Below are 24,244 nucleotides of genomic sequence, written 5' to 3' on the forward strand. Positions count from 1 at the left end.
CAAATGTAAGCATGCTAACATGCTAAACTAAGATGGTGAATGATATGATATGAGAGCATAACATTAACGTTATATTTGAGGTCACTGCACCAAAGAGGTGATCACTGCACACATGCACACACCAGCAGCAGAGATGCAAATATTTCAGCAATAATAAGAGTGTCCATGTGGCCAGGATGTAAGCTAACATGTGACGCATCCATGTGTTTTTGGTATCAATGCTCAAAACAGGACATGGTATAGGTAGTATCAAGACTCTGGAGATTGAGCCGCCCACCCTGTCAGGAAGCTGCAGAGGAGAAAATGTACAAAGAGGTACTGTACACAATGTAGCTGTGTGGACTCAACACAGAGAACACAATTTCAGGTAAAAATGAAACCTTCCTCTGGATGGTGGTTGGAGTTGAAGATATTTGGGCCTCTCATCAAAGGAGCTTCAGCAGGTCTTTTGACCAACAGAGGTTAAATAATTGGGACTCATCACAACTGCTCTCCACCTTTATAAGAAAAAAAGATCAGAATCAATGCAGCAAAATCATTTAGAAGAAAAAAGCAAGAAAAGCTAAACATGACAGTTCTTTGTTAAAATTTAGTTTGACTGTATGGTGCCAATGTACAGCAGGTGTGCTGGGTTGTAAAAACATCAGTAATCTTATCAGTGTGTTTTGGGAGGAGGTGGAAAAGGAAGTGATTTGGTCAGGGTCTCCACAGACCAAAGAGCCAATTACCATAATGAAGAGGGACACATGTAGCATTTAAGTTATTTTTAATATTACCATAAATAATAAAAATCACACATTGCTTTTTCACTACAAACTAAACCCAAAGAGGACTGTGGATCTATAGCTTCCTAGAAGCTAACAGAAAGAGATAAATAACAATATAAAAAACATTCAAAACATTGAAAAACATAAATCAAGATTGGTAGTGCTCCAAAGGAAGAATACGTCTCTCCTGCATTATCTATCAAAGTACATCAACAACATAAGCATGTTGGCTTTCTTAGTGAAGATAAATAAACTGATGCTGTCGATGCTGTTACTTTCTATCGTAGATAACTATGGAGCAATTTGAGGTAAAAAAAATATATATCTTAGTTACAATCACAAGGTGCTCAGACTTTATCATCAAGTACAGTAGGAAACAGCCATTTAACTTAACGTTGACACTCTATATCGCAGCTTCAATGAATTTCATGTTGTAATGTTGCGACAGCGGAGTGATGGTTGACATTAAATAAGTACTTAACTTGTTAGATTTAAGATTCTCTGCCACGACGACATCTGCAAATTTACATTAGTGTGCAACAAATTCAGCTTCCTTCATACTGATACTACATAACCATGTAAAATGTGACAACTGTTTGACAGTATGACAAAACTGATACCATCCAACCTCTCTTCTTTAAATCTTTAAAACAGTCCTCAGAAGGTTGCATAATTAAAATATACTCTTTATCCAAACAGAACAGGTTCACAGTTATTCTGTATCCAGACACAAAACTTAGCCCTAAAAAAATACAAGTTTGACTTCAGTTTCCTTACTTACAATATTCATTATTTACTATGAGGTTCTTTGAATGTTAGAACTGGAAATGTAGTGAAAGTCCTGAACCCAATCACATATCAATCCAGATCAGGACAAAGGTATAGTTAGAGGGATAAATCAGTTATGAATAATGTAGGAAATAATAATAACAATATTAAAGCAATGATAATGACAACAATAACAATAATACTAAAAAAGCATTTAGGATATCACTGGATAATGAGCAGAACTGGCTTTCAAATGAGATAAGACACCCACTTCTGACGTGACAATCATCTCAGGCTTTTGATTTTTTGCACATTTTTGCACATTCAGATTTTTAGTCTAACACTTTGTCTACATTGGCTGCATAGCGAGAGTGGTGTGTCAACATCAGCTTCAATTCTTCATCAGTGTCTACACTGGTTGCGTTCAGCCACAGTGCTGCTAGGCGTTCAGATCGGTCTTGGCAGACCTCGCAGTCCTATCCACAGTCACTAGTTACACACAGAAGTTGGAAGAAAACAGATTTAAAGCCTCAAAAGACACTTTGGGTCATGGTTACGCGCCTTAAAGCAGAACTATGTAACTTTTAAAAAATGTAATATATTACAAATGAAAAGTTGAATGCAAAAATATACACCAGTGCAGCTATGCTTAGACTGGTATTATCAGTGTTAGCCTAACATTAGATAGACACTACTTTATAAAAAAGCAAGAAAGGTTCGGTTCATCAGCAGTGACTTAACACAGCTCTCATACGACTGAAAGCGATAAACGGTAAAATTAGCTTGATATCTGAAAATACAAACAGCTAAAAATAAACTCCAAACCACAGAGCAGCACTGAGAGCTGGTCCTGGTACCGAGCAGGACCACTTAGCTTGGCACAGCATGGCTTAAGTAGATCAACACGTGCTAACAGAAAAACATTATTAGTGGCTCCGCTCTACTTGTGCTACTGTTAAACTACATTTAAACATTTACCAATATCCCTTTAGGTGGCCAGTATAGATGGCTGTATTGATTAAAATGAAAGCAAATTAAATCTGTTCCGTCAGATGCACAACAGGATGTCTACATGTTTTTTGACAGATAAATTTCCATTTCAATGAACACAACTGTCTACAGAAGCTGCATAATGGCTCACCTTTCATTCATGCCACACACACACACACACACTGTAGCTGTGTTTTTTTCACATTGTGTTTTGTTCTTCAACTTGCATGTACATGTAACTGCAGTGACTGGGCCCTGAGCGCTGCCAAAACCCATCTGATCACAAACTGTGCAGGGTCCCAGAGTACATCACTGTACATCACTGAGGAGAAGTTAAACCACTTTAGAGCATTAGTCGGATTTTTCATTGGCCTGGAATTACCCGGAAAGAGTTGGTATTTACACTCAGTTTATTAGGTACACCTTGCTACAACTGTTCAGTTTTAGTTGAAGGGGTGTTGATTCAAATGAATGATCATTTTAGAGGCATAGTTGCATTATACTGGCAGGTGTTTCTATTACTTTGTCCACCACATTTATATCAATGAGGGTAGGCTAAACAACATAAAACACTGCGAACTGCAATAAAGTTCAGCAGCACCACAACCTACAAACTATAAAATGATCATACAGTTAACTCAACACCTCTCTAGAATAGTTGCAACATTTATTGCAGAACTGCATTAGTTTTAGATAGGTGTGCCTAATAAACTACCAACTGAGTGTAATTTGTTTGTGTCATAGACAGAAAAGAAGAATATTTTGGGGAAACACAGAATATTTGTATATTGGAGCATGATTTAAAGGGTCACATTTTAAGACGTCAGCACAAATTATTGGCAACTTCAATACAAAAACCAATACCAGCTGAATTATATAAAAAATGAACCATCCATCCGTTTGCTTTTTGGTCCGATCAGCCTCGACCGTCTCCCTCCAGCTTTCACCACCACGTGATCTTAAACTCATAGATGGGTCTCTTGCAGTAGTAATGGTTGATGAGGTGTTTGTCACAGACACCAATGCACTGCTGCTCGGCAGTGATGCCGCGCTCTGCCAGGTCACTGACGATGCAGTGCAGCAGGTCATAAACATCTGCCACTGCCTCCCAAGGTCCAAAGGAAACGTCCACTTCGCAGTGATGCTCAAAGAGCTTGGCCTCGCTGTCGGAGCGCTCAAAGCGCAGAGAGTTAAAAAGAGGACGCTCATATGGCGTGATTGGCATCTCCTCCTTGTAGACACAGATCTTCAGCTTCGCAAATCTTGCCTTTTTCTGCATGGCCCTCAGTTTGGCAATCTCCACGATGCGCTCCAGATTGTCTGAAATGAAAACAGTTACATTTATTAATGTAAACATATTCGAGGATTAGGTTCACAATTTTTCAAGTTTGTCTTGTCAGGTTTATGGGTGCTGTAATCATTCCTCATGTTCATACTCCCGTCTTCACATGTTTACAAAGTAAGTAATGAAGGGCAAGTGCAGTCTTCTTCAGAAGTCTGTGTTAGACAAATCACATGGATATCTGCATCCGGTTCCTCCCCCGGAGGAGGTATAGAAAAGCAATTGAATGATATCCACTGTCCTTACATCAAATCATGATGAAGTAAATACTAAATAACAACCTAATCAAGTTGTATTCCTTCTAATTTGAAATAAAAATGCACAAATGTGTAAAACCAATCGGCACCCAACCCAGCTCTTTGCTTGCAGATAACGTAAAGGAACAAAACAGCACACCTCACAGAGCACCACCAGCTCATGTGCAGTTGCCAAACTTAACACATTTTGCTGCCATGGTATTTTACAAAGCTCACAGCAATGTGGATGGACGGGGCACAATCTATCTGTTGGTTTTTTCTCCATCATCATCTCTGCATCTCATCAGTGTCAGAGGTAAAACTTTAACTGGGAGATGAAACAAGTTTTAAACAATCATTAAGCTGCCAGTCAAACCTGTTTCTGCCTTCTCGGCAAACAAGATCTCAATTTCATTTTGAGTCTGAGCTATTTTTGTCTTTGCTGAAAGAGGAATAAGATTTGATAAAATACTATTGAACCTGTCAACACTGTTTTTTCACAGCTATTTGTTCACTGTAGGTATAGTAAACAGTGGCAACGTGCATGGCTCCAAATCCTGAGCAATGTATCCGGTGTACTTTGTTCACTCTACAGTTAACAAGGAAACTGTAAAAAATATCAGTGGCTCCTGCTGCTCGTGTTTCCATGTAAATGTGTGAGCTGGACTAACTTGAATAGCACGGTTTAGCTAACAACAGCTAAAACACTGCCCAAGCCTTCCACCTGGAGCTCACAAAATTTAATTGTGTCATGTTCCCCATATGTGAAGATGTGGACTAAAATTGGACTATATGAGGCTAATAAGCCTGTAAAGAAGGTGTACTGAATCATCATGCACCAAACCAAAATCCTTGGATATGTACTGTTACACCCACAGCACTGTGAAGCTTAGAAAAATGGCAGCAGAGATGTTGAACGCTGTAGTCAGCGGTAATCCCGGTAAAGTAATGCCTTTGCAATCAGTACGCCTATAATTTAAATGTAGTGTGCTGGTTTGCAGTGTGGCTGTTGCAGTAATGCAAAGATTTTTAAGCTGTGAGGCACACAGCGGGCGTGTGAGGCAAGGCAAAGATACTGTGTGAGGTGAGGTACATGCAGGCGCTCTAAAAAACAACAGGGAGTTAGTTACTGTAGTTTGGCCCACTTATCAACACAGACGCCAGTTGAAGCAGCAGCAGTGGCTACGACTCACAGCTTGTGGAGACAATTAAGTGCTTTAAATCCTGAGCCTGTACTCTGTCTGAGTCATAACTCAGTCCAATCTGAACACACTGACATGAAGCACATTCAGTGAATTACATCCTCTGAGGACATTATTGTCTCTGATGTCCACTGTGAATAAACATCCATATATGCTCTTAAAAATATGCTCCTGATAACTACACAATCATCAGAAGTTTTCTTTCTTGATAGTTGCTTCTACATCGAAGTGTACAGTGCAAACAGAAACTAATTGCTAATTTTACTTTAATCTAATGGAGTCAATTTGCTAAAATTATGAACAAATACAGGGTAAAAAATAATGGGGCTCAAGTTATAAAACACAAAGTCACTCAATGAATTCCCAGTCCACAGACTTTAAAACCACTGCAATAGTGCATAGTTGTGTAAACGGATGAAGCTTTGATGCTGATGTCACATTTAGATTTTGTAACATTTCCCTTAGTTAATGGACAATAACAGCCGCGCTCTTTTCAGTTACCTTTGTAGTACGGCAGCAGATCGAGGAAAGCTTGTCGAACTTTCTCTCCCGTGAGCGGCTGAATTTCCTCCAGGCTGTCCAGCAGCGGACCAATGGCGTAGTACTGAGCCTCTCTGTGCACCGCTCTCACTCGGTCCCTGTGGGGAAGCTCACCTTCTCTGAGGAAGTTCAGGATGTCCCTTCAGATGGAAAACAGTATGGCTAGAACATGTCCAAAGAAAACAATAATCCTGCTTCATGAATCTGACTCTAAACAAATCTGCCTTGAAGTAGGAGGGCTGGCTCTATTTTAAACTGAAGTGATAAAAACAGATGATGACAGTGCAGTGTGTGATTAGTTGTTCCACACTGATTAATAGAAAATGAGGCTTTAAACTCAAACAGGAAACTCATTTTTAATGCACAATTTACAACTTACTCAATTATCCGGTTTTGCTGGTCCGGTGCTGTGTAGGATCTTAAACTGGTTTGATTTTATATGAACCAGGTGAATTTGAAACGTAGCCTACATTAACACCCTGTGCTAACGGCATCATGGCGCTAAATCCAACCTGTATTTCATTAGTAATAAACAATAAGACAACATGGTAAACATAATATTACGTTAGTGCAACACCTAGTAGTGGTTTTTACATTGGTCTAACCCTACTGTCAGGTGTCTATTAATTTCTAGTAACTGGAAAAATTCAGATCAGAGATTTTCCTGTGTATAATACTGTCAGAAGTGACAGACAGAGAGTTCTTTAATTCTGTAACATCCACTCTGAAAATTTGAGTCACAATTTTAAGCCGGCTGTATTGTTCATCAAAGCACTCAATAGGCAAGACTGCCTTATGGCAATATTGGATTTTCATACTTTTTTTGAATCAATGTAGTTAAGTCTTCATTTGTCCGATATATAATATGCTGGATTAAGCAAAAAGAGGCATCCCTGTCTACCATATCCCTAAACAAATATCCATTCAAGTTTTTAAGCTGTTTCACTGTCACTTCTTGTATCGATACTGCCAAATATCTTATCCATATTGCCCACACCTGTGAATTAATACATTATTAGACAGAAACATTCATTCCTGCCTTCTTTGCATTGTCAAACATAAGACGGCCTTAGAACGATTGAGAATGAGAGTAATTTTGCTGACATCCATCTGGTCAATATCTAACTTTAAACTAACTTTCCCCTTGATGCAGACTATATAAAATAAAAACTGTACCAAGGTGGTGATTTTCAAACTAACTTCCACCTGCAGTTTTTCCTCTGACATTCCCAGCTGAGGTGACTCACTAAGACAATTCAGGTTTTCTTTTGTTCCACACTATTTGGCGATCCAAGTGACGTATCTGGCCTTGCGATAAATTTAGATGTCCAGATTACAGTGTGTGCAGCCTTTGTGGGATGTCACATCTTTTTTCTGTTAAAATTTCTGTTATCATCCTCTTTTATATTTCTGACATCGTTTACATTTTTCCAACTAACACCTCTGCAGTGGAGGAAAATTATTATTTTATTACCTTCACTTCCAGCCAGGTGAATTACTGTACAAAGTTATGACATAAATTACACATTTTCATACCTACTTGCACACTAGCTATATATTTATGTCTGTTTAAATTTATTTAGCTGCAAGTCTATAATTGATTCATCATGTACAACTGTTCACGTATATTGACATCTTGACTCAAAATCCTTGTGTGTATCAACATACTCAGCCAACAAAGTCGAATTTGATTCTGCTTCTCTGCAGTAAAACCTGGAAGGCTTGTGAACACAGAGGATAAAATGAATGCAGAAAAATACAGAGAAGTCTTGGAGTAGAAGTTGCTGCAGTGCACAACACAACAGCAGCGTGAAAGAAGATTCATTTTCCAGCAAGGCCATAGGCCCCCGAAAACACCAGCATTAATATCTCAAATGAAAAGGGCCTTTCTGAGTGTCTCTACTCCTGCAGTGGGCCAGCATCCTCTCAAGGTTTTTTATTACTTTATATAGTTACACGTCTTCCATCTCTCGTTCCGTTGGCTCCTTGTGTTTAAATCTTTAATGCACACCTCCTCACACAGACACACACTGGGGCATTCGAACAGAACTGAGATTACCCTAACCCACTTCTTACATAAGTCATACATCTTGACTCTGCTTGTTATCACATTCATATTTAAAGCAATTTGCTTTTCCTTTTTAGTCATGCTAGCAGCGTGGCACCAGGGACGCTGGTGCTGATCCACTTTGGTCTAGACTGAAATAACTTATGAAGTTCAGTAAAGACATTATGGCCTCCAGGGGATGAATCCCACTGACTTTGGTAAACCCCTTCACTTTTCATCTAGCGCCACCATGAGGTTGACATTTGTGGATGAGATATTTGTGTCTCGGCCAAAATTGGAAATTTGAAGCAGACCTTCATGCCCTCAGGATCACTTTGATGATCTCCTAACTGTTCAAACCTGACCTACAGGTCCTTGTCCACCAATAAAAACTCCTAACTCTGCCTCATAATCCTAATAAGTGTTTTTTTATCCATGCTGTAACAAAGACAAATTCTACCAACTCATGTTTTGTGGCTATTAAAGTGAAGGGGTTTGTTATTTTGTCAGTTTGGGTTGCTCCCTATAACCGACTGTACACACAGGGCCCTGTTCTATATGTAATTTGTATGCCTTTCTTGACGATTTTAGTTAATTTATAACTTAATATGATTTTGTATATTACTGTTTTTATCACTGTGCTGTTTCAAGTTAATCGGTTTGTGTCGTAAATTGATTTTGAGTTTGATTTTGTTTTTTGTTTGTTGTTTTGCACACAAAAAAAAAACATCCTGTCAGTAATGAGTAATGATGATTTGCTTTGTCTGGAGAACGATGGATCTCAGTGGTGAACGAAATTTTACAGATCACATTAAGTGTGATGAGGTTGATCACATCAGGGACAACCCACACAACTCCTCATTTTGCACTTTTTCAGTCAGTTTCCGCCAACTTTGCTCAACTGTCCTCCCCTCTCCACCCATTCACAATGCAGAACCACACTGTCATGTAACTAAAGGTCTTTGTTGTGTTCCTTGTATTAGAATGAATGAATTTAAAATATGATATGATATGGCTTTGGTTGGCCTTTTGTGCGTTGGTAAACAAACTCTGGAAATGGTATGTAAGATTGGTGGAAAGTATTCATTTTTAATATAGTAATGTGGTATAGAAATTTGAATGTAAGGAATAAATTGTAGAGAATAGTAAATATAGCTGGTAAAATTATAGGGAAGACCCAGGTGAGAGTAAAGTCCCAGATTATAATCCTTGACACACTTTGCACTCGTACTGTGGGCTTTTATCGTCAGGGAATCTAGCCTCTCTCCCATTTTATTCTATTGTACTTTATTTTTACTGTATTTTAAATAGACACATAAACAATAGAGCTCCTAAAGTGTGATTGTGAGACACAGCTCATATTGGCAGCTACACATATACATAAACCAATTTAATTTTAAATTTTATCTGAGCACAAACATATCGGTGTAGACATACTGTATATCAGCTGATAAGAAACAGCTAAGAAAAACCAGCAGCACAGTACTAAATATATAAATCAGTTTACAGTACCAACAAAAGCCAGAGATGCCAGTTGTTTACATAGCATACTGAAGTTTCCTTCAGCAGCTTCAAAGCCGCTTTCAGAGTGTGAACATTTTTTCACAAACTAAAGCTTTGTCCTCTGCTATCTTTACACACTTTCTACTCTCTCACATAACCCTCCTCTCCCAAGTATTTCTGATCCTGATATTTGATATTTCGCCAAGCTCACCCAAAGTATGCTCCATCCCGATCGATGAAGTAACGTCCCTCAGCATCACGTGGGATGTAGTGACGCCCGCTGAACATGGCAGCCAACATGGTGTCCTCATATCGCCGCAGCGTGGACAGGCGAGTGGTGAAGTACATGCCCCCAACATTCAGAGAGATGACCTCTGGAAACTTTAGATGAGAATGGAAATAAAACTGGTAAATAACATGACACAAAGCCTACAGCCATGCTAGTGACCATACAATACTATATTCATGTTACACACCATAAAAAACAACTGTTGAATGGATGAAAAAATTGAAAACTTAGAGATAGAGATAGGTGTTATTCAAATGCCTATTTTACTACAAAGAAATACTTACAGTTGTTTTTAACCACTGAACATGTTTAAAGAAATATAGAGATTTTCTGTTTATTGTTAATTAGTGGTTCAGGATGGCTCAGGGTGGCTTTAATGCAGACTTGATTTATGAACTCTGTCTAGAGGAGGATGTCCAGACCAGATCACAGCAATATTTGTTAAGTAAATTAAATTATTTTGATGAGTGTCTGGGAAATCTCTCCTGATAATGCATGAACTTTTTGTAGTGTTAACAGCTAATCTGTAATGGTGAGTCAGCTGATTCGTTACGTATTTCAAAATGTACTGTATTATGACAATGTAATTTTAGATAACGTTGCAACAAATGCGCATGCATCTCAAAGTGCACCCTGTCCAACACTTGTGCTTACTGTATTAATGACGTTTCAGTCCTCAGATCATTATCAGGTAAGATTAATATAGACAAACAGCACCGGTGATGTGCAGTAGCAGTACTACCAATAACTCTTATATTATATTATGTTATAGGAGTTAAATTATATAATCCCCTCCTCCCCCTGTACATGCACACTGTGGACGCATCATCAGAAGAGCAGGATGGTGATTTATTATATAAATGTGTTGTTGTTGAATGGATTGACTAAAAATGCTCATTTAATACCTAGAGCTGTGAATAGCCTGTGTGAGGAGGAATGTGTCACTCCAAGTGTCTGATCAGCTGTGACTTTATAGTCGGACCACAGAGGACTATAAGAGGATTATTCTTCTGTAGCCATGTTTAGACCCTTCAGCGGGCAGGATGGTCCGAGATTGACACATCACATGCTCGCTCATTAACACAAGTCAGGTGACAACTGCCAGCCAATCGTGACAGGGCCCAGCCGACTTAACCAAACACAACAAAAATTGACGGATTTCAGATTCACTTGTGATAATCTTTGAAGTACTATCTTTACATACTGTTACCATATGTATATACAATGCATTGAGTAAATTATTCATGTATTATATTTATATTCAAAAATATCCACCTGACTTAGAGTAATGTATGATATATTAGTGTCTACCTACCTACCTCCCCACCTCTAAAGAAAACATCTTTTTTGATCAGAGCTGCAACAATTTAGTCAATTAATTGATGAATCAATTAGTCAATGGACAGAGAATGAATCAGCAACTATTTTACTAACTGAATATCCGTCAGTAAGTCATTTGTTTAACCAAAATGTCAAATATTTGCTTCATCTAGCCTCTCAAAAGGGAAGAGTTTCTGCTGCTCTTCATCATATATCACTGTAAACTGAAGACTTGTGAAGACATCACCTTCAACTCAGCAAAAGTTTTTGCTGTTTCATGGACTACACGGTTAATCGAATAATTGGCGGATTAATAGATAATGAAAATTATTGTTAGTTGCAGCTCTAATCTACAGATGTGTGACAAATAAAAAGGAAAACAACAACAACATAAAGTTTCTTAGTAAGGTGTTATGCCACCATGTGCCCTTAGATTCTACAAGACCCTGAACTTTACTGGAGGGTGAACATCATTCTTCCAAAAGATATTTCCTCATTTGGTGTTTTGATTATGGTGGTGGAGAGTGCTGTCTAACATGTCAGTCTATCTCTGATAGCTGTTCAGTTGGGTCGACATCTGACTGTGAAGGCCTTAGCATATGATCCACATCATTTTCATACTCAAACCATTCAGTGATCCATGTACCCTATGAATGGGGGCATTGTCATCATGTTTCTCCATTCATCCCTTATCTATCTATCTAAGACTGTATTAATATCAATATGCAGCTGACTCAGTGTAATATAATAATATTATATTGGACTAGTGCCTAGGCCAATATAATATTATTACATGGTCATAATCATTTCAGCTACATGGAAATCAAACTCAGTCAACAGTCACTCAAACTTCCTGTGTATTTGTACTCCCTATTTTTAGGACTTTTCTGCTGTTATGGATGACAGCTGTTATTTATTCAGTAGTGAATCTGGATAATTAACAGCTGCCGCCCATTATATCTGCAGCTTAACATTATCTGAGTGTAGTTTTCAGCTAGTTAGCTTGAGTGTGTGGTGTGTGAGCTGGTTTGATGTGATTTTCCACGTACAACAGCGCTGTGAAGCGGCCTACCTCCTGCTCCTGTGTGTGCAGCGGGGAGCGGAGCGGCTTGCTGAGGGTGAGGTTCGGCGAGGGGGAGGCCGGCTTTCGGAAATCGTCCTCCGCAGAGTCCGAGCTGGACATGGCATCGCTCGGTTTCTCGGTGTCCCCTGCGGCCGAGAATACCACCATCACTCTGGGTAGGGGCAGCGTCCGTCTCTCCTGAATGAAACGTCTTACCCGTGTAGTAGCGGCGGGCAGTGGGCTGAAGGACAGAGACTGACGCTCCCTGCTGCAGCCATCAGAACCGTTAGACCCGCTCGAGCCATTCTGCTGCATGCGCGCGACGAGGCAGCTCTCGGCACAAACCACAGAATGATAGCACGAGCCACAGTGCGCGACTGTTAATAACTACAACAACAACTGAGAGGGTGGGGCTCGAGCAGCTGCAGGGACACACCCAGCCTTTAACCCAGCAGCGGAAGCAGGGAAATTCCGCCCACAAAAATAAAACGCGAAAAATGACAGGTGGTAAATGTGGTACAATATTTAATCCAAAGTGTTAGCAGTCCGGACTGGGCCCGTGCTGTCTTCGGTTATACGTGATGTGACGTGTCCGCACACCGTCATGACGTCCAGTCCCATGATGCCCCTTCCCAGAAATTATCTACTGTTGTTAATCAAAGGGACTCAGGAGTCGCCATATGGAACAAGTTAAATTTACACAACTTATTACAAATATTATTTGGCTCACAATAAAAAGAAATCCGACATCCTATCCCTACTAAGAGGGGTAGCTTATATATCTATGAGCTTTTCAAGTTACTCTATCAGTGTCCTAGGGTTAGGATGTGAGGGTTTCTGATGACATATGTCCTTGCCTTGAGTCAGAGATATGCCATTACCAAGGGCAGGGAAATATAATAATCTGTGGTGATTTTAATGCCTGGACTGATACACAACGTGAAGTCATCAGCAGTGAAGGAGACAGATAACTAAAAACAACTTTGACACTGCGATTAACAGTAATAGGAAGGAGCTACTGGAACTCTTGTTTTTATTATTCAATCAAATTCTGAGTGACGGATATTTTTTGGAGAGGTGGAAAAATGGTCTCATTACATCTATATGTTTAAAAGTGGCAACAAACGTGACCCTCGGAATTACAGATGGATATGCACCACAAGCTGTATGTTGTTCCTAAGCGTCATTAGCTCCCATGTAGTTAAATTCCTCCTCAATGACCACAATGTTCAATATAAAAGTAAAATTGGATTCATGCGTCACCATTGCACATCGGACTGCAGCCTATCTTTATCCTCCCACTGATTAACACACGTGCGCCAAAATAAAAATAAAATGATACAATGCTGCTGCAAAAAAAAAAAAAAAAAAAAAAAAAACCTATACAGTTGAGTGCAAAAGTTTGCATCCCCCTTAGACCCTGGGTGAAATATCAAAAAATCTATCTATATAGTACAGTTAAGCTTCAAAATACCATTCCATAATTATCTAAATATGTTTCCCACTAAATACCTTTTTATGGTATGGACTCATTGTTAAAATAGCTAAGTCCATGTCCAAATGTACCTTAAATACCAAGCTCAAAAGTCTACATCTCTTTTGATGAATCTTCAAAGTAATTAATTTTAATATTCAAAATCAGGTGTCTGGTCTTTAAAAAACATTGTCACCACTCAATGCTTGATTAGTGGCAACAAGTGTGTTCAATTAGGCTTGCATTTTATATTTGCAAGTGGGTATAAATGTCCAAGATGTTCATGCAGTTTGCTGAGCGCAATAACAACAATGTGAGGAGGGAAACAGCTGCGAGAAGACAATTAAACTGGTAAACTTTCATAAGCTGGAGAGGGGTATAAAGATATTTGAAAGCATTTTGAAATACCACCACAAACTGTGAAGACCATAATCCGGAAATGGAAGAAACCTGGACACACTAAGACTCTACTATGGAGTGCAAGCTATGTAATGTTATGTAAGAATCGGAAACAAACAGCAGGTGACTCACAAAATCCTTAGAGGCAAATTGAATATAAGTTTACATCTCCACAGTCAAGTGCAGTCTGCACAAGTCTAAAATGTTTGAGGTGAAAGCAGGCAGGAAGCCATTGCTTATAGACACAAGGCAGCAATCTCAAAGGATGCTGAAGAGCATGTGAAAAACCAAATGAGTTTTGGAACAAGATTATGTGGTGTAATGAGACCAAAGTTGAACTATAGTGTCATAACTGGAACAGGTATGTGTGGCGAGGAAAAAACTCTGCCTATGAGGAGAGGAACACCATTCCCACAGTCAAACATGGTGGAGGCTTGTTGATGTTTTGGGGGTGTCTGTCTGCATCAGGCACTGGAGCTCTGCATAAAGTGGAAGGAAGAATGAATGCAGGCCAATATCAACAGATTTTAAAGCAAAGCCTCCCACCACCTGTCCAAAGGCTAAAAAATGAAGAGACAGTGGATTCTTCACCGAGACAATGATCCAAATTACAAATCAGTCAAATCAGGAATGGTTTAAAAAGAATAAGGTGAGAGTTTTGGCCATGGCCTTCCCTGACCTGAATGAAAACCTGTGGATGGATTTGAAAAAGGCCGTACAGGCCAGCAACCAAGCAAACTGGTAGACTTGGAACAAATATGCCATGAAGACTGGGCTATTATTAGACCTGAGAGGACACAGAAGCTGCTCAGAGGGTATCCAAAGAGGTTATAAAGGCATATATATATATATATATATATATATATATATATATAGAGTAAAGTACAGTAAAGTAGTTATCATTAAATCTGATTTATCTCAACTGTTCTCAGTCTATATAAAATAATACTAACAGAACTGCACAATATTTGATATTAATTTAGTTAATTTAACATATAAATTTAAAATTTTAAATAATTTAATTATAAGATAAATACTAGGATTTGAAATCAGGTTTTTCAGCTGCTTTACATTTTCTTCTCAGGAGGTGCTGACAACATCATTGGACGTCTTGCAGATGATGGCCGCCCCGCATTCGTCTGGGCTTTCGATGAAGACCCTAGCCCTAATGAAGATAATCCCCCAATCAACGTCTCATCTGACGAGGACGATGACGACATTGATGATGAGGAGGACTCGTCTAATTACACCAGTTCTGATTCCGGGTACAGCACCATGACAGAGGATGAAGAGACCCATGATCACAACTTCATGCCTCGTCCCCCTCTTGACAGCCAACTGCTGGCACTGCTCATGTTTGTCTTGCTGCTGCTCCTCAGCTGCTGATGGTTAGGGACTCTGTTGAGCACCAGAGGGTTCCTGGGCAGCAAGTGGAACAACCTGAAGGTCTACTGTCTCAAAGGTTGGAGGAGTCTGCTCCCTCAACGTCAGGCCTCGGCTCCTTGAAAAAGAGGAGCAGAGTAGAGGACTCCACATGGCAGGTAAGTTCTAAGACACTGAGGAGGACTGATGAGGAAAACCCTGAGGATTCAGCTCCTTCGACATCAGGCCTCAGCTCCTTGACAAAGAGGAGCAGGGAAGAGCACTACAAGGACTCAGCTCCATCAACTTCAGGCCTTGGAGGCTTCACAAGCACAGTACACTGTCCTCCTTTTAGAACCGCAGGGTCTATTTTTGGGGTTCCTTTTAGAGCCCCAAGATGGGCTGAAGACAGTGACTCTGATTAGAATATGAAAACCCTGTTTGCTGCAGGTTTGGTCTGTAAAAACTTTGCATTTGGTAGAGCTGGTGATGCCCCAGGTAGCCTTTGCGTCTGGCAAGGTAGGTCTTAACCTAGGTAGTGTCTTGCACCAGGGCCCATTTGTATCTGGATCATCTCTTTGAAACTTTGAGGGCTGACCTTTGCGTCTGGCTGGGTACAGCCACAGGTAGCCTTCGCGTCTGGCGAGGCTGTCAAAGCCCTTGGTAGCATCTTGCTCCAGGGCCTATTTGTACATATGTGGTAGCTAGAATGTCCAATTGTAATCTGGAGAGCTGGCAAAGCTACATGTAGCCTTCCCATGAATCTGGCAGGCTTGGCGATGACTTGAATCCAAAGCACTTCACAATGTGCCTCTCAGGAACTGGCCTAACATTTTTGGACGCCTTTGGACTCAGAAAACACATGCAGGCCCAAGGAGAATATGGAAAATCAGAACCTTTTTGACGACAGTGCTGAGCACTAAAGCATGAAGTGTTTCTATGCCGCCCTGTAGATGTACTACAGAGAGGAAGTTGTCCTGGTCTCACTTGCCAGTACTTACAGTATCCCATTTAGCCTTGGTATGCTACCCTGCGGAGGAGCCAGGGATTCAAAACAACAACAAGCCTGCAGGTAATGTAGGAAATGCTCTACCACATGAGACGTTGCTCTTGACATGATGTGGGAGAAAAGGTAAGTATGATCTGACATGTAACCCTGTTTACCCTGTTAGCTCTAGATGCCCATACAGAGGTAAGTTAACAATTATTAACAACATTAAAAACAGTGTCCTGCAAATTTCAGTTTCACTTATTTAATGGCTCAGATATTGTTTCTCTTTTTTCACTCTGTTATATTTTTATGTATTTTTCCTTTAGAAGCTGTAGATGCTTTACCAAACAAAAGGTAAGTCAGTGCTTAATGGCCACATTTACAAATGTCGGATATTACTTGTTGATACTTCAGTAGCATTACTATTCTTTACTGTTCTTGTCTGACAGAGCAGAGCTGTGTAATATGGTGTTGTTTCCTTGACGACAGAGAAAACATGCTGCGGGCCTGATCAGAGGGATGGATGACCACAGGACAAACTGGAGAGGGGTGGTCACCTGTTTAACTCAGCTAAGTAAGTACTCCTCTCACTAAGACTACAAGAGTACCATTAAAGTGATGATAAGCTAAAGTTAACAATGCATGTTGTATGTGGATTACATTATTATGTGAACCTTTCTGAATATTATTCCATTGTTTATAATGTAACTCCAGTAATTCAACAAAACAGCTGCCTACAAAGCAAAGGTTGAATTATAGTGTCCAAAATGATTCATTACATGTTTAACTATTTCACAGGGCAGGACTCGTTCTGTGTCTTCAGCACTCTCCGCAGCTTACATCCATCCAAGCACCAAACAGTCTGAAGACCCAGTGAATAGTATGACAACCTCCTTGCCCCTCCAAACCCAGCACCACCCTCTTCAGTTACCAGCCAATGAGGAGCGTCCCGACCCGACTAGCACAGAGGAGGCTGTTTTCATTTGCTTCTTCTGTGCTGGTTGGTTCGGGAAACTCCTCACACACGTACACAGGAAGCTCTGACCACATCTTTGCTCAAAGTCAAGACAGTCAAGAAAGAGATGCACAGTTCATACTGAAAGAGAAAAAATAAATTCTTAAAGATTAAAAGAATGTAGTTTTTTTTTTACATTCAATACAGTATGTTACTGTAGGTGTATTTACACAGTTTATCAGTTTATGTCTTGAATAGTATAATATCATTGTCTTATGTATATTACGTATCATATATGTATACACACACACACACACATCAAGCTTCTTAAGTAATGAATCAGCTTTAGGTGTGAATATTTCTTGTGGACTGTTTCAATAATTAGGCTTGGAAGATTTTTCATCTGCCGTTTCTACTGATGGTTTGTAACTCAAAACACACAACACTAGACACATATTCAACTGGCGTTATGCTTTTTCCCCATTTTTCCCCCACTGTCAAACATTCGATGACAAGTTAGAACATTATGTGTTTGTATGTTAAAACACACAAGGTCTGTTCTAATATATACACTGTCTGTACAACATGAAGACGTTCACGGCTGAAGGACAATGACATGACACCAGTAAACTTTTGTGGAAATGTTTCAGCTTAAGTTCAGTTTACTATCATGGAAAACAACAAAACCTAGCAAATATTCACATTTGAGAAGCTGTCACTTTGTAAAGGATTTGGGGATTTTGCCTTAAAAATGACTTAAATAGCCAGACTGATAAAAGTAGATTTTGCACAGACAGGGCAGAAACAGTCTGCTCACTAATTCATCTGCACCGTTTGTGTTGACAAGACATCACCCTGATATCTGCTGACTGATAGCTCTAGCTAGTGGCAGCTCCCTGGCAGAGACAGACTAAAGTAAAGTAAAAGCATTGACGTATTACAGCGATCTGCCGCTGTGCCACACTGCTATTTTGTCCCAGTGGCCACAGCAAGTACTGCAACTTAAAAATCCCCTGTGGCCCAAAAAGCACTCTCCCCCCCAAAAGAGACATGTATAAAACTGTTGAGAAGATACTTTGAACTGCAAACAAGGTCAGTCTTTCTTCTGCAGTGCAGCATTATGTGTCAAATTGAATGGAATGTAATATTTGAACAAATGTGTTTGCAGTGCATTGGCATCTCTTGGCCATTACATGCTCTCATTTTATCATTATACGACTATCTGCATACATGGAACACATATAGTGAATAGAAACCACACACTATAAATGGATATGAAAATATACACCTGTTTTAGATGACATATCAGTCATCCAAAACATGTGTCTCCCTAAATGTTTCAAGGTTGTGTGGCCACAAGTTAGAAGTAACGCTGTGCAAAAGATTCACACTGTCGACTGCTTTTACAAAAAAAAACTAAACTAAAAAAAAATATATATATTTATCAGAGCACTTTCTTCAGTTACTCAAGGTTCAGCACATGCTGCTTCACCCAGTAAAGTAAATAAAATAAATCTATTAGCTATACTTTTGTCCTGAGCTGCTCGGTGATTCATTCTAGCTGCGACAGAAATTTAGACAATTTGGCATAAAAGTGGTAAAACATATTTCATTTTGACAGAAATGTAAAAACTACATAAAACTGTCTATTTGCCTGCAAAGGTCACTCTAATGTATGAAGCCTCTTTTAACGCCCAGGAGTATTATTTTATTATGGAGCTAATGTGGGTGCTACTGTGAGCTATGATTAGCCTGAATGAAGCTCCAGGTATGAGCATTTGTCCATGTCCCATACCCGTCTTGTGCTGACAGCTCCCCCTGTCACTACAATGGGTAACAATAGAAGTTTTATGGATGATGAAGGTGGGTGTAAAGTGTTCCGTCTCTATATGGCAGGAATACCTGAGATATTGATCCACCCCCCGTTGTCTAAACTTAGCCCAGGTGGCTGATATGGTCGGGTCTATATAACTGCAAAGAGAGACTAAAAGTTGTCTCTTGAGAAGTCCAGGACGTGTTCACAAACTCCTCGCCATGGTAAGACTGCCTTCCTTGTCCTTTACATCCTTCTTTGTCTGTTCTCCTCAGCTTCTTTGTACAGGTCTATTCTCTTGGGTTGGTGGTAAGAAGAAAATTATCCAGTTTTATGTCTGGTACTTCAACCTCTGCAGTCCATACACAAGGATGGAAGAGCCAAGTTACTGTTTCTCTGAGAAATAGCATTCAGAAAAAAATTAATACTGGATATTTTCATCCAGATAATTAGACGAAGGTTACATTGAACGTATCAAGAGACTGATATCAGGGTTAAATAATTAAAGTGCTTGATGCACAAGAAAAACTGAAGGATAGCCTGCTTGTGTTTTTTCATTTTCATGTGCTTTTTTAAAGTTGCTGTGTGTTGAGCACTCTCAGGGATCTAACATATGCGAGCCAAAGAAACAGATAAATAGACAAAGCTAAATGTCCCTGTTCAGTGTTGCCAGATTGTGTGGTTTACCTGCTTCCGAGTTGGACTTTTTATACAACTGGGCAGCAGGTAACAATGACTTTGGACAGGTTGTGATAATTTGGTCTCAATCAATGAAAAGTTGGGCTGCATTCACATGTTGGAACATTATATTTTCACTCTTCGGTCCTCACTGTGTGTGTAGGTACACAGCTATGCAGCAAGCTAAACACACTCCATTTTATGCTATTTTATAATTCTACTTATATTTTTCGACATTTCAAAAGGAAATATTGACCCCTAACTTTGACGCTGGGCCCCTTGTCACATTTCGATTATTTGTAAGTTGTTAGCAGTTACAACAAAGCGTAATTTCTTCTTTAAACTTCCCAGAGAGTTTTCATTTAAACGACTGTAAAAGGCCCAAAGAAGAAGTAAAACTAAACAACATTTCATAAACACCAGACATTTAAGGCAACAAGGCCCAGTTTAAAATACAAGTCATTTCTCCAATTCTCCCATCAGGCACCAAAAAAAGCAAAGAAGAAGACGGCAGAGGCTGGCTCCAATGTGTTCAGCATGTTTGAGCAGGCACAGATCCAGGAGTTCAAGGAGGTAAGACAACAGCTGAGAGCTATGTCTGTCACATTTTTTATCACTCTTGTATTACAAATAATTTCATCTGAGCTTTTTTATTAGTGTATTATATTTTTATTATTGATGCATGCAAGAGCGCAGCTATTTTTTAGAGGTGGAGTTATACAAGTACATTCACTAAAGTACTTTACTTCCACTAAGTACACTTTTGAGGCACTTGTAGAAAACTACTGTATCCACTCCACCAAATAACATAGTGAAATATCGTTCTTTTTACTCAGCACTTCTATTTCAAGGAATAGTTCATAATAGACTAAGATAAGATTGATACCACATGTCTGTGTATTAAATATGTAGCTGGATTCAGGACATCTTTTAATCTTAGCTTAGCACAAAAACTGGAAGTGGGGGACACAGCTAGCCAAGTTTAAAAACAAGCAACAGCTCTAAAGCTCACTAATCAACACACTGTATCATAATTCAGATATTAGGGTGTTGGCTCAGCAATGATGACAAATAGTAATAAGGACGTAGCCTGACAAGCTGCAGGTGTGTTAATCGGTGAAATAAACTGCTGTAAAGTTTGATTGAAATTAAAACATGCACATTAACAGGTGAAGATGCTTGTAGTGAATGCATGTTGACAAGTACAACAGCAGAAATCACATCCTTGTGTGTGTCTTTTACTCCAGGCCTTCACCATCATGGACCAGAACAGAGATGGTTTCATTGACAAGGGCGACCTGAGAGACACATATGCTGCTTTAGGTCCACACACACACACACACACACACACACACACACACACACACACACACACACACACACACACACACTTTCCTTTGTCGCTTGAGCTGGGCAGACAATGTGTTTTTATAAATCTTGTACATCATGTACAATCTGGCTTTTCTGCATTACCAACAACCTGCACCTCTTATGCTCCCAAAGAACAGATCAACAATGCTGACAAAAGAAAGGAAAGGAGGCCTTACTTTGTGTAATTCTACTGCAGACATTTTTGTCTGTTCTACTACTGAAGTAATATTAGAACAAGCTTACTACAGTTTATAATGGATCTTTTGACAACAGTCATATTGGGAAACCATGGAACTGCTTACACTGTAAGACAGCTGACCAAAATGCCAGAAATCCGAGAGCCAGATTGTTAATTGTTCAGACAGTTAATTGGATGTTGTGTTCCAACATAAAAATCTCAAATCATTTGGGAGGACTACTTCTAGACAGTATCTGCCCATCTGAAAACATTGAATTAATTCCCTAAAGACTGACTGAACCCATAACTAACCAACTGCAACCAAAACTATATGGCAAACTCCAACCCTTGATGTTTTAGTATTTTTCAACTGAAATGCTCGTCAGATGGTCTAACAGTCTCTTAAGACCCCTCCCACACGCTACTACATCCTACAATTTCTAAAACTTTTCAAAACCAATGATTTGACTATCATGTCTACATCACACTGAAATTGGCCAGGCATTTGGAGGTGAGAAAGTGAACAGAATTAATGGACAGAACTATCTCATCATTTTTCACTTCACCTCTACCACTTTTCATCTGTGTGCAACAAAACGAATGCTTTTTAGGAGTGACTATCTGGAAGGTTTCAATGAATGATATAACAGTCAGTGTCAACAGTCAACAGGTGTCCGTATATAGACTCTGCCTATAGACTCCTCTCAGCATCAGGTGTGTAGTTCAGTGGTTTTCTGAATGAGTGAATTATTGTTTTGTCTGCTCATTGTACAGGGCGTCTGAATGTTGGCAATGAGGAGCTGGATGAGATGATGAAGGAAGCTCCAGGCCCCATCAACTTTACCATCTTCCTAGCTATGTTTGGAGAGAAGCTCAAAGGTTAGTCAGGCTATATTAGAGACAATACTAGAACTGGCTTCAACTAGAGCTGTGCATAGGTGACACTGATTGACATGATGTACCACAATGCTTTTTTCAAAGCAGTCTTTTTCAAACATCTTTCATTGTTTAGGAACTGACCCTGAGGAAACCATTCTCAATGCTTTCAAGATCTTTGACCCTGAGGGAACAGGCGTCCTAAGAGGAGACGAGTAAGCGTTTTAAAAATACCTTTACAACAAGTCTACAGCCATACTCGTAGTTCCATTGAGCTATACTGCACAGCAGATAACGGCAGCATGCTAACGTGTTCACAATGATAATAAGCAGGTATAATGTTTACCACACAAAGCATTGGGCAAACGCAAAGTATTGGATGAATTCAAAATTTGACCTGATGATGGCAGATGAAGTCAGAGGATTTCCAAAGTGAGTGGGATATATCTTCTGGAGACCATCCAATCCATCCAATAGTTGTGGAGATGGTGTCCCAAACTGAAGCAGACAAAGGGAATTCAGCCATCATTACTTTTACTATTTAGACCTGTTCTTTTCCTGCTGTGACATGTCAACACGTCTTCTGTGACAAAGGCCTGTGCAGCAACACTAAAAAAAAAATCCAATATAGAGCAGATGCAAAAAAAAAAAAAAAAAGTTGAAATTCTTTGTTCTTTTCAATGTTTAAGAATAAGTAGCTAACTATGGTTTTCCTTTCACAGCATCAAATACCACCTCATGTCTCAGGCAGACAAGTTCACAGAGGATGAGGTAATGCATGCATGTCCGTCCATCATTACTTACAGGCGTTTGTTATTCCCCCTGACTGAAAGATTCAGTGATACATGGAGTGACCTGTTAATGATAGACATACAGCACCTTCACACTGAAAAGGACTGTAAACCGTACATTACACTGTACAAAGGAGAAGGTGCATGGCATGCTGGTATACGTGCTGAGCTCTGGCCTGAAACACTGAAACCAGTCACTTGCAGTTCCTCACCTGCCATCTAACTGTGGCTGTTTCCTCTGTTTGAATTCTGTCATGTAATGTTACTATAAAATTGAATCTGCGGCTCTGCTAGGCTTCACAGAGCTTGACAGTGAGTTTGAGCTAATTTCTTAGTTGTAAAGCCCAAAACAGAAATAAAAAAATATTTTTCCATAACTGCTGGATGTGTCAATAGTACTTATAAAGGGATCATTTGTCAATACTGTGTTTACAACTTGTTTCCACTGCCCTCTAATGGCCAAAATCTGCTACTGTAGTTTTAAATTGATGAACTGACCAAAGAGTGTCAAACATCTCCACATCTTGTTATGTTGACCAGTTTTTATAGAGGAACGGCACCACTTCTGATACAGCTGAAAATCATATCTGAAACTGTGAATGGGGATGCGGGGATCAAGCGCATGGTTCCTTCCTATCAGTTTGCGTTTTGACTCTTATCCCACTTGCCTTCTTTTAGGTCAACCAGATGTTCACAAACTTTCCCCTGGATGTTGCTGGAAACCTGGATTACAAGAACCTGTGTTACATCATTACCCATGGAGAGGAAAAAGAACAGGAGTAAAACAGCCAATATCAGCCCACAAATCATCTGTCAATCACATGCCATCTGAGACTTCAACCAAACATCAACACACATTCTCTTGTTTCATCTACAGCTGTAACAATAAAAGTTTCAGAAGAGTCTTGTCTTCATTGTTGCTGTATGAACTAATTTATATGACATAAGTGACACTGTATATCATCTTGCTGCCATATTCAGAAAGAAAGACAAACATTTGTCATTCTGGTACATGGCAACAGGAGAGATGACACCAATGCTCAGAGGGAGAAGGTTAAACTAGAGGCATTTTATTTTTATCAGTGGTCAAATAAACAAGCTTACAGTCAGATATGGAAGAAGGATTCAGATACCTTTTAGTAAAAGCACCAACACATTTATGTAAAAATACTCCATTACAAGTGAAAGTCCTGTATTCAAAATCCTGGTTAAGTAAAAGAAAACAAATATTAAAGTATCAAAAGGAAAAAGGGAAAAATGAATTGAATTATATATTGTATATGATTATA

The 24,244-nt window shown here is 39.5% G+C and overlaps 2 protein-coding genes across 2 annotated transcripts; one reads left to right on the forward strand and one right to left on the reverse strand.

The window, feature by feature from the left end:
• Window positions 1-749: 749 nt before the first annotated feature.
• kctd7 (potassium channel tetramerization domain containing 7) lies at window positions 750-13,373 on the reverse strand. The gene is made up of 4 exons (XM_023413073.2): window positions 12,077-13,373; window positions 9,607-9,776; window positions 5,807-5,985; window positions 750-3,845 (listed from the first exon to the last, which is right to left on the reverse strand). Exons 1-4 carry the CDS (start codon window positions 12,380-12,382, stop codon window positions 3,469-3,471), a joined length of 1,032 nt encoding a protein of 343 aa, XP_023268841.1. The 5' UTR covers window positions 12,383-13,373; the 3' UTR covers window positions 750-3,468.
• Window positions 13,374-19,189: 5,816 nt separating this feature from the next.
• On the forward strand, window positions 19,190-23,857 carry myl10 (myosin, light chain 10, regulatory). Its single transcript, XM_023413074.2, has 7 exons — window positions 19,190-19,285; window positions 20,223-20,312; window positions 20,987-21,062; window positions 22,063-22,167; window positions 22,301-22,379; window positions 22,887-22,935; window positions 23,634-23,857. The coding sequence occupies exons 1-7, from the start codon at window positions 19,283-19,285 to the stop codon at window positions 23,736-23,738; spliced, it is 507 nt and encodes a 168-aa protein (XP_023268842.1). The 5' UTR covers window positions 19,190-19,282; the 3' UTR covers window positions 23,739-23,857.
• Window positions 23,858-24,244: the final 387 nt, after the last annotated feature.

This window comes from Seriola lalandi, unplaced genomic scaffold (genome assembly GCF_002814215.2).
Source record: "Seriola lalandi dorsalis isolate HSWRI2012SDOR001 ecotype SW California unplaced genomic scaffold, Sedor1 jcf7180002054502, whole genome shotgun sequence".
NCBI lineage: Eukaryota > Metazoa > Chordata > Actinopteri > Carangiformes > Carangidae > Seriola > Seriola lalandi.

Bases quoted from the DNA above. Each gene is read 5' to 3' on its own strand.
- kctd7 (XM_023413073.2), bottom strand. From the start codon at position 12,382: ATGCAGCAGAATGGCTCGAGCGGGTCTAACGGTTCTGATGGCTGCAGC. The intron at 9,777-12,076 runs GTAGGCCGCTTC...TCTCATCTAAAG, and splicing joins TGCACACACAGGAGCAGGAG to TTTCCAGAGGTCATCTCTCT. The intron at 5,986-9,606 runs GTGAGCTTGGCG...TTCCATCTGAAG, and splicing joins CGGGATGGAGCATACTTTGG to GGACATCCTGAACTTCCTCA.
- myl10 (XM_023413074.2), top strand. The intron at 21,063-22,062 runs GTCCACACACAC...CTCATTGTACAG, and splicing joins AGACACATATGCTGCTTTAG to GGCGTCTGAATGTTGGCAAT. The intron at 22,168-22,300 runs GTTAGTCAGGCT...TTCATTGTTTAG, and splicing joins GTTTGGAGAGAAGCTCAAAG to GAACTGACCCTGAGGAAACC.